At 43.1% G+C, this 13,978-nt stretch overlaps 1 protein-coding gene across 2 annotated transcripts in view; it reads left to right on the top strand.

The window, feature by feature from the left end:
* The window catches only part of POLR3E (RNA polymerase III subunit E), a 34,250-nt gene that overhangs the window by 19,808 nt on the left and 464 nt on the right, over positions 1–13,978 (top strand). Inside the window, exons 16-21 of one of the 2 annotated variants that reach the window (XM_060692868.2) lie at positions 414–571; positions 1,241–1,305; positions 2,719–3,206; positions 6,520–6,597; positions 7,330–7,455; positions 9,467–9,598. In XM_060692868.2, coding sequence (XP_060548851.2) covers positions 414–571; positions 1,241–1,305; positions 2,719–3,206; positions 6,520–6,597; positions 7,330–7,455; positions 9,467–9,532 — 981 coding nt within the window. In that variant the 3' untranslated portion in view covers positions 9,533–9,598. Of the gene's footprint in view, positions 1–413; positions 572–1,240; positions 1,306–2,718; positions 3,207–6,519; positions 6,598–7,329; positions 7,456–9,466; positions 9,599–13,978 lie in introns of those variants that run through there. The other variant, XM_060692867.2, reaches the window with a different exon arrangement.

A 13,978-nucleotide genomic window follows, 5' to 3' on the forward strand; every position in this document is an offset into this window, starting at 1 on the left:
TTTTTCAAAAGGCAACTGGGATTTTCTTGTGGTTATTGTCAGGCTTCTAAGTAACACCCCCAACGAAAGAAGACTCCGAGGCTTGAAGTTTCTCAAAGTTCCATTTTTATTAGAGATGTCATATTGGCACATCTGGGAATACTCGAATCTGAAAGCTTCCAGGTTTTCCCCACCCAAAGGAAAGTCCAAGTCCCTTTCCCCCTGCACCCACATGTCCATCACATGGTCCAGTCAATGCATCGTCCCAACTGGAGATGCCTCCCAGTCACACCACTCCAGGTGCAGGGCAAGATAACTAGCTAGGTGTTTTGAAACAAGTTATGAATAGCCAGATTGTGCAACATTTGCTGCCTTTTGTTGTGAAAATGATTTTTAATTTTTTTTAAAAAAATAAATCTGTTCTTTTGTGCCAGCTTGGTCCAGAAGATGTGAAAGACTTCCTGGAACACGTCTCTTTCTTGAGGATAAACCGAGGGTGGGAATTCAAGCTCCGCTACGACGAAGATTTTGTCAAGAAGCATCCAGATGTGGTGCAGAGGCAAAAAATGCTTTGGATGGGCATTCAAGCCAAGTAAGTAATTCCTTTCCCTTCCCTTCCTTCTTCATCCCTTCTTCACCTTGCCTTCCCCTTCCTCTTCCCCTTTCCCCTTCCCCTTTCTGCATTTACCCCTTCCCTTTCCATTCTCCCACTTCCCTTCCCTTCCCTCCTTTCCCTCCCCTTCCCTTCCCTTCCCCCTTTCCTTTCCTTTCCTCCCTTCCCTTCCTTTCCCCCTTTCCTCCCTTACTTTCCTTTCCCTTCCCTTCATCTCTTCCTTCCCTTCCCTTCATCTCTTCCTTTCCTTTCTTTCCCTCCATCTCTTCATCCTTCCCTTCCCTTCATCTCTTCTTTCTTCCCTTCCCTTCATCTCTTCCTTCCCTTCCCTCCATCTCTTCTTCCTTCCCTTCCCTTCCCTCCCTTCCCTTCCTTTCCCCCTTTCCTTTCCTTTCCTTTGCCTTCCTTCCCTTTCTTTCTTTCCCTTTCCCCTTCCCCTTTCTTTTCCTGGGATTGTAGTTCTACTGTGTGAATCTGGGGGAGAGACACACACATTTCCCTGTAAGAGATACTGAGAGGTGGGGGTCTGCACCCCCCCAAAACCTCTGTTCCTCTTCATATCCAAAGTGCTGCAGATTCTTGGTGCCTGCTGACTGAGCCATTAAAGTTTTTTCCAGAGGCGAATTGTTCCTTTTCTCTTATTTTCAGGTTGGAAAAAGTATACAACCTATCTAAAGAGCACCTGGCTTCAAAGAAACCAGCAGCACAGCCAGGTAAGGTGTTTGGAGAACCAGAGATAACTAGGTAGCTGGTTTGGCTTAGATTCAGTCGATCCTGCTATGGCGGCTTCTTAGACAACCATGGTCTAATAAAAACCATGGCTAACCACAAGGTGATTCGTTTATTTTTAATGCATAAGACCTTGGAGGAAAACTAGGTGTATGTTCTGAACTAGGCTTCCCAAGAGCACGAAGCAGACTCCTTGTCCAGACAAAAACCCCTTTTTATTAAGTTACTGTGAATTCTTCTCATTCACATCCAGCAAAGTCTTTCAAGGGAGAATTTACAGCCACAGACCTTATCTGGCTTGGAGAGCTGCCAGGCCGATATCTTCAAAACTTGGCAAGGAGTCTCTGAGAGTCACGAACCAATTAGGCGAACTAATTGTCTCCTGCAAACTCCACTCCCCTTTCGCTCCTCTTTTATTCCCTCTGGGAGGGGCCATTCACCGTCCATCTGTGGCTTTACTCCTGAGTCGACCCTTGTTCCTTAGCTGTTCCCTTCATCTGGCAACTCTGTGCATGTGCACACTGGGAACAGGCTCCAGCTGTTCCTCTGCCTCACTGATGTCTGACTCCGAAGGCAGCTGATAACTGTCCGACGGCCCTGGCCCCCTCTCTGCCTCTGACGCAGAGCCCTCATCAGAGCCTTCCCCAGACTCCAGGACTGGCCCAGGTTCCTCCCCAACCTCCTCACTGTCCGAATCTGCTGCCAGCTCCGCTGGTGGGCCACAACAATGTGAACGATTCAAGAGCTATTTTAAAGAAATGAAGTCATCAAAAGCAGTCCTCCTCCTACAATTTCCTATGTACTCTACATCTAGGTAGAACAAAGTTCTTGCATCATCTTGGCCAAGCTAACCCTGGTTCTTGTTCTAACCAAGCGAACCCTAGTTCTTCCAAAGGGGCTTTTTTCAAGAGGCAACTGGACTTTCTGGTATTTTCCTTTGAAGACATTTCGCTTCTCATCCAAGAATCTTCTTCTGAGCTGAAGAAGCTGCTTGGATGAAAAGGGAAACGTCTTCAAAGAAAAAACCCAGAAAGTCCAGTTGCTTCTTGACGAACCTTGATAGTACAGTGGTCTAAAGCACCCTGTTATTAAGACCAGCTGCCTGCAATTACTGCAGGTTCGAATCTCGCCAAGGCTCAAGGTTGACTCAGCCTTCCATCCTTTCTAAGGTAGGTAAATTGAGGACCCAGAATGTGGGGGCAATAAGCTGACTTTGAATAAATATACAAAAGTATGAAGGCTATTGCTTAATGCACTGTAAGCCGCCCTGAGTCTCCGGAGAAGGGCGGCATATAAATCAAATTTTTTTAAAAAGCCTCTTTGGAACAACCATGGACCTTGGATGACTGAGAATCTCCATAGACATTTAACTCTGGTTCTTGTTCTCCTTTCCATAGCTGCTCCAGTGGTGATTTCTGGAGAGCAGAGGGTCAACTTGGCCAAGGCCAAAGTCAACCAGAGCTACAGCCAGCTGGACCAAGACCACCGAAAGAGGAAAGCCGAGAGCCGGTTGGACGAGTCTCCTCACCCGACGGGCCTCCTTGGAGTCCGTATCAAGGAGGAACCGGTCAGCGACGAGGAATCAATGGAGACCTCTGTCCCGGAGAACCTCAACAATGGACTGGTTAATGGGATCCATTTGGAAGATAGCCTGGACTCCATCAACGGCCACATGCCGGTTCCAGAGAGGGTCACCGAGGAACTGCGAGCTTTTGTGGGGGCCACCTTTAAGAAACAATATGTCCTGACTCTGAACGAGCTTAAACGGTTATTTAACCTTCATCTGGCTAGTTTACCTCCTGGGAATCTTTTGTTCAGCGGAATTTCGGACAAAACGTTACAAGACATGGTGTTGGACATAGGCTGCAAGCAGATCATGGTGCCTGTAAGTGGATCTCCTCTTGTGCAATTATTTTTAGAAGTGAATCTACTACGCTGTTTCCCCAAAAATAAGACATCCCCTGATAATAATCCCAATCGGGCTTTTGAGCACATGCGCTAAAATGAGCCCTCCCTGAAAATATTTAAACGCTTAAGCAGCCGGTTTCCGCCATTTCTTCCGGTTAGGGTTAGGGAGACAGCTGGAAATCAAGTAAGACGGCAAGAGGAGCCCCGTTTTCTCCACGTGCCCCAAAATAATAAGACCTCCCCGAAAATAAGGCCAAGCGCTTATTTCGGGGTTAAAAAAAATATATAAAACAGGGTCTCATTTTCGGGGAAACACGGTATGTGTATTAAAGTAGTAGTTTTTAAATTATTTTCGTGTAATATTTGTGCGTGTTTGTGTCAATGAACAATCTAAAACTTGAAGAATTTGGGGACGCCAGGATTAAAAATTAAATCTCTCCCAGCACAGGTAAGTCCTTGACTTACAACAATTCATTTAGTGACTGTTTAGTTTAGTTAACAACTGTTAAACTGTTTAATTTAGTTACAATGGCATTGAAAAACATGACTTACAACCATTTTTCATGTGAGTCACTTGTCAAGCATCCGACTGTAAATCTCGTGATCGTGGGGATGCTGCAATGGTCATATGTGTGAAAAACAATCCTAAATAACTTTTTCTGGGGCTGTTGTCACTTCAAAACGGTCACTGTGAATGAACTGTCAGTAGTCGAGGGCAGTGCCTATACTTCAGATCCTGTTTCAGGATCTGAGATCCATCCAAATATGGAAACATCCAGTGGATTAAACTTCTTAAAAAGATGAGCAATAAAAACCTGACCTTCTCCAGCTTGTTCCACGAAACTTTTCCACTTGTGTTCCTGAAATTTGCCTGCAGGCATTTTGTTTGCAAGAAGGGGAGGGAAAAAAACAGTAACCAAAGTTAGTTTGCAGAGTTGAACAGACAGCGTGTGATTTATAACAGGACCTGAGCAAAGTCAACAGGAATAAACTTTAAGGCAGCGTCAGAAGTGAAGGCTGTTTTGGTTGTGAGTCAGAGCTTTGGAGCACACGAGTTTCCAAGACATTTTCTTCGGCTCCCTTGTAACACTAGATTACGATAATGTTGTTGCTATGTCTGCAGTTGCAAATATCCTAGGGGAAAAAAATCTGCACCAAGCAACTGAGAAACAGGATTTTCTGCTTTTTTCCCCCCCCTCCTACCAGCTTCTCCTCTTACCGGGTCTGATTATGCATGCTGGGCTGTCAGCAAACTAAGCCATGATTAGGGCGAAGGCCTCAGACGGGCCAAGGAGCAAGTATAATAAACTACAAGATGCCCATATTTAAGTGGGCTTTAACCGTGCTTAAAAATCTTCAGCTTGCTAGCCTTCCTCACATCTTATAATTTGTCAGTTACGGTTGCTTTCAAAAGATAGTTTTCTTGCCGAGTTGTGGTGTAGTTGGAAACATCGCAAGCTTCAGATTTTTAAAGCAAACCACGGATTTGCAAAGAAAGAAGTGATCTTGTTCGGCCTGTTTATGAAAATAATTTGGCTTATTGCTGCAGGGTTTAATTTAGAATAGGTCTGTGCTTACAGTAGTTTGATGAAAAATACGATTGGTTGAAACAAAAAATAAAAATTTTCTTCCCCTGAATAGGACCAAAAAAAAAAAAAAAGATTTTTGAAGTGTTCTATTGCAGGTGGCTCGGTGGCTAAGACGCTGAGCTTGTCGATCGGAAGGTCGGCAGTTCAGCGGTTCGAATCCCGAGTGCCGCGTAACGGGGTGAGCTCCCGTGACTTGTCCCGGCTTCTGCCAACCTAGCAGTTCGAAAGCATGTAAAAAAAATGCAAGTAGAAAAACAGGGACCACCTTTGGTGGGAAGGTAACAGCATTCCATGCGCCTTTGGCGTTGAGTCATGCCGGCCACATGACCACGGAGACGTCTTCGGACAGCGCTGGCTCTTCGGCTTTGAAACGGAGATGAGCACTGCCCCCTAGAGTCGGGAACGACTAGCACGTATGTGCGAGGGGAACCTTTTTACCTTATTGCAGGACACTACGATTTGTAGTTTAAATCAAGCCAAGAAAAGCTGTTGGATAATTGTTTCTCAGTTCAGCATATCTCACAGGGTTGTAGTGGGGAAAACGGAAGGTTATATAAATATAACAATAATAACAACTAGTACGTAAATACTACGAATTGCTGGTTTGATATTGGTTGTTCGAACTATATCGAGAGAACATGTCTTCCATTTGACATCTTTATTCAAAAGGCATTTGGATTTCTTTTTTTTTTTTCTTTTTATTAAATATTTTTTATTATTTTTTTCTTTAAAAACAAAAGAAAATTTTCCATTTTACAACAGTTCCATATCGGTATATATCCACAGTTTGTTTCCCCCCCCCTACATATTCACATACTTATTTTTGTGATTCCCTTATTTCTTATATATTATAAATACTATCCCTTACTCATTATACAAATTATTATATCCATGTTACTTTACACATATTATATATTTAATATTTTATTAATGCTTCCTGATTTCTAAATCATCTCTGTTATATATTTTCTTGCTTGTTATTCCTGTCCTCTAATCATTTGTACCATTTTTCCCATAATAAGTAATAGTCCGTTTCATCTTTTCCTTTTATTTCTTTCGTCAATTTGTCCATCTCCGGACAGTCCCAAAATTTTCCTTCTCCCCTCTTTGTCTTTTGGTATAACATTATTTTCCCAATTTCATGCATAGGTTATCCTAGCTGCAGTTATAATATGTAGGATTAGATATTGTATTTTTTTATTATAATTTGCATTTGGATTTCTTAATTGCCCAATAAATAGGTCCTTTTACATAGGAGTGGGCCGCCTGTAGTTCCTGGGACCCCATTTTTTTAATGACAGGTAGATCCTCCTGTGATTACTTTGCTGAGATTGTGGGATTTCATAACTTCACGGGGAGAAATCCAGAGTAAAATAGCCTGTAAAATGTTGCCTGCAGCTTTAAGATGTGTAAACTCCACTCCCAGAATTCCCCAGAGAGATTTAGGGAAAGAAAAACTCTCAATTCTCCCACTCCCCCTCAAAAAAATTATACCTTCTGTTCGAATCTCAGTATTTTTACGGACTGTCCTCTTGCTAAGAAAGTGGATTTTGCCTTTAGGAGATCCAAATTTAAATTGGTATGCAGGTTGCTTCAGATGAACTCAAGTTCCAAACACCATTCCTTCTTCTGTGTGCATTTTTAGTCCCTGTCAATCCAATCACTGTAAATTTGCTTTTCTGTTTTTTGTTTTTTTTTTAGTTTCCTCCGCAGACCACAGCGTTACCTGACGAACAAAAAGTGTTTGCACTTTGGGAAGCTGGCGATATTCACGACCAGGTAGGCAAAAAACCCTGGAAATATTCTCCCGCCAAAGTTGCACATTAAAAGTTGCTCATCTTCTTCGGAAGATGAAGTTATTAAGAAAATTATGGAATGTGCTGAAATGAGTAAATTGACATTTGAAATCAGAGAACAGGAAGATAAGCAATATTATACGATATGCGATTTATTTTATCAATGGCTAGACAATAAAGCATGGAAATGAAATATGAAATGAATGTAATAATGTAACACATGAAAGGGATCCTTATGGGATGAAAATGCCATTGTTAAATATATGATAAATGAGAACAATAATATAAAGAGATATATTAGATTGATAAATATGAGTTTGAGTTTGAGTTTATTTAGATTTATATACTGCCCTACTCCCGAAGGACTCAGGGCGGTGAACAGCCAAAGATAAAACAGATAAAATATAAAATTTAAAAAACAATTTAAAAACATATTAAATAAATTTGGCCCATACTAATTAAAACACCCCTGTTTTTAAAAACAAATTAAATTAACAAATTGTTAGTTCAAAGTAATGCAAACATGAGGTGGTTTTATTTTTTCCGGGAGTCTGCTGATTAAGCAGAAGTCTTGATCATCCAAATTCAAGCTAAATTAACGAGTAAATTCAGCCAATGAAACCAACAGTGCTTTATATCAACCCCGGTTTGATATTTCTCGCGCTTGCTTGATATTTTTCTTGCTGTTTCAATGTCTTTTTTTTTTTTCCTCAAGCATCGGCAAATTTTGCTCGAAATCTTTTCCAAAAACTACCGGGTGCGTCGAAACATCATCCAGAATCGACTAGCCCGGGAATATGGCGAAGATCTAGACAAACAGGAAGTGGATAAAGTTTTGAAGGTAAAAGTTTTACTTTTGTTTAAAGCAATGTCTGCGATGCAAACGCCCTGGGTCTTGTCTAACTGTTGATTGGATGATGTGCTGCAGTGGTGGGTTCCGCCCGGTTCCGCCGAGCCAGTAGGGTGACGATATGATGTCACCGAACCGGTTCTGCCCGCCCGCCCCCCCCCCACATTAGTCTTACCTTTTATTTGGCCACCAAAGGCAGTCTGGTGGTAGACCGGTGCCTCCAAAAACAAATGAGTAGACCGGTGCCTGCAAAAATAAATGGGTAGACCAGTGCCTGCAAAAATACATGAGTAGACCGATGCCTGCAAAAATAAATGAGTAGACTGGTGCCTGCAAAAATACATGAGTAGACCGGTGCCTGCAAAAATAAATGGGTAAATCAGTGCCTGCAAAAATGAATGAGTAGACTGGTGCCTGCAAAAATAAATGGGTAGACCAGTGCCTGCAAAAATACATGAGCAGACTGGTGCCTGCAAAAATACATGAGTAGACCAGTGCCTGCAAAAATAAATGGGTAGATCGGTGCCTCCAAAAACAAATGAGTAGACCGGTGCTTGCAAAAATAAATGGGTAGACCAGTGCCTGCAAAAATAAATGGGTAGACCAGTGCCTGCAAAAATAAATGAGTAGACTGGTGCCTGCAAAAATAAATGGGTAGATCGGTGCCCGCAAAAATACATGAGTAGACCGGTGCCTGCAAAAATAAATGGGTAAATCAGTGCCTGCAAAAATGAATGAGTAGACTGGTGCCTGCAAAAATAAATGGGTAGACCAGTGCCTGCAAAAATACATGAGTAGACCGGTGCCTGCAAAAATAAATGAGTAGACTGGTGCCTGCAAAAATAAATGGGTAGATCGGTGCCTGCAAAAATACATGAGTAGACTGGTGCCTGCAAAAATAAATGGGTAAATCAGTGCCTGCAAAAATGAATGAGTAGACTGGTGCCTGCAAAAATAAATGGGTAGATCGGTGCCTGCAAAAATACATGAGTAGACCGGTGCCTGCAAAAATAAATGGGTAAATCAGTGCCTGCAAAAATGAATGAGTAGACTGGTGCCTGCAAAAATAAATGGGTAGACCAGTGCCTGCAAAAATACATGAGTAGACCGGTGCCTGCAAAAATACATGAGTAGACCAGTGCCTGCAAAAATAAATGGGTAGATCGGTGCCTGCAAAAATAAATGGGAAGACTGGTGCCTGCAAAAATAAATGGGTAGATCGGTGCCTGCAAAAATAAGTGAGTAGACTGGTGCCTGCAAAAATAAATGAGTAGATCAGTGCCTGCAAAAATAAATGAGCAGACCGATGCCTGCAAAAAATAAATGGGTAGATCAGTGCCTGCAAAAATAAATGAGCAGACCGATGCCTGCAAAAAATAAACGGGTAGACTGGTACAGCTCTGCAAGCAGTTAAAAGCCTGGTAGACCAGTACCTCTGCTAAATCCTAAAGAATTGTCACATGACCATCAAGTCACACCCACAAAATAAGCCACGCCCACAGAACCGGTAGTAAAAAAATTTAGAACCCACCCCTGATGTGCTGTCATGTCATTGTGCACTCTTTAAGAACCACATCAATCAGGGGTCTCCAGCCTTGGCAACTTTCAGACCTGTGGACTTCCAAAATTCCCAGAATTCCCCAGCCAGCATAGAAATCAAACGTAAATACAGGTCGCTCTTGACCTACGACCACAACGTTGCTAAGTGAAACGTTTATTAAGTGAATTTTGTCCGATTTTACGCTCTCTCTTGCCACACTTGTTAAGTGAATCCCTGCAGTTGTTAAGGTAGTAACACGATTGTTGAGTGAATCTGGCTTCCCCGGTGACTTTGCTTGATGGAAGGTCGCAAAAGGGGATCGCATGACCCCGGGACACTGCAACCGTCATAAATAGGAGTCAGTGGCCAAGCGTCTTGAATTCCGATCACACGATAGCAATAGCACTTAGACTTATATACCGCTTCACAGTGCTTTTACAGCCCTCTCTATGCGGTTTACAGAGTCGGCCTCTTGCCCCCAACAATCTGGGTCCTCATTTTACCCACTTCGGAACGATGGAAGGCTGAGTCAACCTTGAGCCTTGAGGTGAGATTTGAACCGCCGAACTGCAGCTAGCAGTCAGCTGAAGTAGCCTGCAGTACTGCACTCTAACCACTGTGCCACCTCGGCTCTTATGATCGTAGGGATGCTGCAGTGGTCATAACTGAAAAACGGTTGTTAAGTCCCTTTTTCCAGTGCCGTTGTTGTAACTTGGAACGATCACTAAACAAGCTCGTTGTCGGTGAAGGACTACCTGTGTTTTCTAAATAAATAATTCTATTCATTTCTATTTCTAAATTTGTATGGCCGCCCGCCCGCTCGCTCGCTCTCACTGACCCCGGGCAAAAATAAACCCGACACAGAGCAGCCCTTTTTGTTTTGGATGCGAAACTTAAAACCTTTCTGAGAACCTGTACGTACCTGCACACCTACTTATAAATCTGAACTGAACTCTTAAGGGTGTGTGTTTAGCATTACGATAGCCCAAGGAAGGTTCTCACAGGACGCTGCCTTTTAAGTCTACCCGTTTCCCCGATTCTCTTGCGTAACAGAACTGCCGGTTGACCTGAAGTACTGGGAAGGTATTTTTTAATTAAAAGGTTTCTATATTTGCTTGGTGAAGCAATTCAGAAGCTGCCCTGGGTTGCACTCCTGAAAAGGCATCGGTGTTCCCAGGTCTCTAGGTTGACCAAATTCACAAGGTTGAGCCATCAGCCTGATATCCTCAGAGTTTTAGGGGTGGTAGACGAGGAACCGGCAGTCTGGCCCCTCCCTTAGTCATTTTTCTCTCTGCGGAATCCCAGAAGAATGATGGAGAAAGAAGAGTTTACTTAGTGTTTAGTTTAGTTTAGTTTCTTCTTTTTTTTTTTTTAATTTGATTTATATGCCGCCCTTCTCCGGAGACTCAGGGCGGCTTACAATGTGCTCAGCAATAGCCTTCATACTTTTGTATATTTATACAAAGTCAGCTTATTGCCCCCACAAACTGGGTCCTCATTTTACCTACCTTAGAAAGGATGGAAGGCTGAGTCAACCTTGAGCCTTGGCGAGATTCGAACCTGCAGTAATTGCAGGCAGCTGTTCTTAATAACAGGGTGCTCTAAACCACTGTACTACCAAGGCTATTGTCACTGCACCTCGTACAACAAAATTAAATGCCATCTTCAGTGTGCATTATACATAAAAAATGAAACAAAAACACACCTCTTTAACATTCTATGCAATTGAATTGAAAGCCCCTGATGCTGCATTAATATTGCACTATGTAGTAGAATTCAATATAGTTGAATTCTGGGGTAGAAGCTGTTTTTCAGCCTGTTTTTCTCCTTGTTTTTATTATCCTGTACCGTCTGCCAGATGGTAATAGTTCAAAAAAAAAAAAAAGGATGCCCAGGATGAGATGGATCTTTAAGAATGTTTTGAACTTTCTTAAGGCAGCGGGAGCTATAAAGCTCTTCTAAGGAGGGGAGAGGGCAACCAATTATCCACTGGGCAATGATGTTGACCCTCTGGAGCGCTGTCCTATCTGCCATTGTGCAATTGGCAAACCGTACACAGATGCAGGATGTTAAAATACTCTCTATGGTGCAGCGGTAGAAGGTCCCCAGCAGTTTTTCATTCAGTTGTTGTTTCCTGAGAAGTCTCAGGTAGTATGAAGAACGGTTGTGGGAACCATGCAGGAATGGTTGCAAGAACATATGAAGAATGGTTGCAGGAACTAGGCACGGCTAGTCTAGCGAGACCAAAATTTATGTTTCTAAATGAGAAATTTGTCACGCGAGTTTTACCCTATTTTACGACTTTTCCTGCCACGGTTGCTAAGCGAATCGTTGCGGTTGTGAAATTAGTAACCCGGTTGTTAAGTGAATCTGGCGTCGGGATGCTGCGACTTTGAGTCAGCTGTCAAGCATCCGAGTTTAAATCAGCTGACCGCCGAGATGCTGCAAAGATCCTAACTGAAAAACGGTTATCAGTTCCTTTTTTTTCAGTGCTGTCGTAACTTCAAATGGTCACTGTGAACTGTTGTAAGTCGAGAACTACCTGTACTCTTCCAAGCTTTCAGACTCGTGCTGGAGCCCATCCTCCGAGAATGTCTCTCTCCCCCCGGAATGCGTACTTCGATCTAGTCTACGTGTAGTATTTAAATGGGTACCTGGTTATATCTGGTTTTTTTAGTTGTTGAATCAAGATTGTCCTTCCAATCTGAATGCTTGCCTTGATAGTACAGTGGTCTAAAGCACCCTGTTATTAACACAGCTGCCTGCAATTACTGCTGGTTCGAATCTCTCCAAGGCTCAAGGTTGACTCAGCTTTCCATCCTTTCTAAGGTAGGTAAATTGAGGACCCAGTTTGTGGGGGCAATAAGCTGACTTTGTATAAATATACAAAAGGATGAAGGCTATTGCTTAACGCATTGTAAGCCGCCCTGAGTCTCCGGAGAAGGGCGGCATATAAATCAATTTTTTAAAAAAAAGCTCTTTTATTGTAAAATAAAAGGAGCCTGGATAGCTCAACAGACTAAAAGCCTGTTATCAACATTCAGCTGTCTGTAATTATTGCAAGTTCAAATCTCCCCAGGCTCAAGGTTGACTCAGCCTTCCATCCTTTCTAAGGTAGGTAAATTGAGGACCCAGATTGTGGGGGCAATAAGTTGACTTTGTATAAATATACAAAAGTATGAAGGGTATTGCTTAACGCATTGTAAGCCGCCCTGAGTCTCCGGAGAAGGGCGGCATATAAATCAAATTTAAAAAAAAAAATGCTGTCTAGATACCAAAACTCAGAGTGATTTAAGGGCTGTTGAAGAGACAGCAGAGCCCAGATGTTTGCACACACACAAAAAAAATAAAACCCAGCAGGCACAGATTCTCTGTTTGCTTTCATCTGTAGGCACGGTGTTAATTATTTAATAGCAGCAATTAGCGACTTCGTGGTTTTTTTGGGGGAGGGGACACCTGTCATTACACTTCCAGGCAGATAGGGAGCTAAAAGCACTGTGCGTTTTTCAGAGGTGGGAAATGAGATCACATCAAATCCCCTCGGAAATGTTTGAAGGCGGCTTGTTTACCGTCCCTGAATTATCAGTCGTTGCCTTAACCGCACCACAATATTTTCTTTTTTTTATATATACCCTCCGGTAATAACTGCTAAATAAGTCCACAGGTTTATTAATCTTCTCTACTTGGAAGTTGGTGGTGGTTCTGGATTTTGTAATGACCCCAGATCAGTGACTTTGGCCATTTTTAACACATACGGACAGTGGTGGGTTGCTTCGGGTTTGCCTGGGTTTGGGCGATCCTCTGGCGAAGATTCTGTGCAGTTCGGCGAACCCTCAAATCCCACTCCTGGCTGGCCCCTCCCCTCCCACTCCGCCCCTCCCAGGAGTCTCCACACGGCCTATTTAGGATGCCAGGTAAGTGTAGGGCCTGTACAGAGGCTCATGGAGGGTGAAAAATGGGCCTCCCGTAGGCTTTGGAAGGCCGAAAATGGGCCTCCAGGGAGCCTCTAGAGCCCAGAGGAGGCTATTTTCGCCCTCCCAGAGGCTCGAGGAAAGCCTCCAGAGCCTGGGGAGGGCGAAAAACGGGCCTCCTGGAAGTTCCGAGGAAAGCCTAGGGAGCCCAGGGAGGGTAAAAATGCCCTCTCCCCCCCCCCCCCCCCCGCTGTGGTGCAGGAGGCCGACCAATTTTTGAAGCCCACCCCTGCATCCGGACTTCAACTCCCAGAATTCCCTAGCCAACCTATTAGAACCAGATCAGTTCTTAATCGTGGCTGTTTTTTGGAAGCATCCTTCAACCAGGACCTACCTGCCTTCAAGGTTGTGGGTTGTATAATTTGTGGGAGGTTTTTTGAAAAAAAACATGAATGTTACCTGGGTTCAACTCTCTGTTTTCGTCACCCGTGGCTTCAGTTGCTGCAGAATGCAATTCAGGGCAAGCTTGGTTGATTGCAACCAAACTAAAAAACAATTACTACCAACCTGCCTTCCACTGAGGACCTGTATACTGCACAAGTCAAAAAGAGATCTGTGAAAATATTTACAGACCCCTCGCATCCTGGACGTAAACTGTTTCAACTCCTACCCTCAAAATGACGCTATAGAGCACTGCACACCAGAACAACTAGACACAAGGACAGTTTTTTCCTGAACGCCATCACTCTGCTAAACAAATAATCCCCTCAACACTGTCAAACTATTCACTAAGTCTGCACTACTATTAATCTTCTCATTGTTCCTATCACCCATCTCCTCCCACTTATGGCTGTATGACTGTAACCTTGTTGCTGGTATCCTTACGATTTATATTGACTGTTTCCTAATACGATTCGATTGCTTATTTGTTCCCTATGACTATCATTAAGTGTTGCACCTTATGATTCTTGACAAATGTATCTTGTCTTTTTATGTTGTTATGAGAGCATCTGCACCAAAGACAAATTTCTTGTGTGTCCAATCCCACTTAGCCAATAAAGAA

Source organism: Pantherophis guttatus, chromosome 14 (assembly GCF_059756535.1).
Source record: "Pantherophis guttatus breed Tessera chromosome 14, ASM5975653v1, whole genome shotgun sequence".
Classification (NCBI taxonomy): domain Eukaryota; kingdom Metazoa; phylum Chordata; class Lepidosauria; order Squamata; family Colubridae; genus Pantherophis; species Pantherophis guttatus.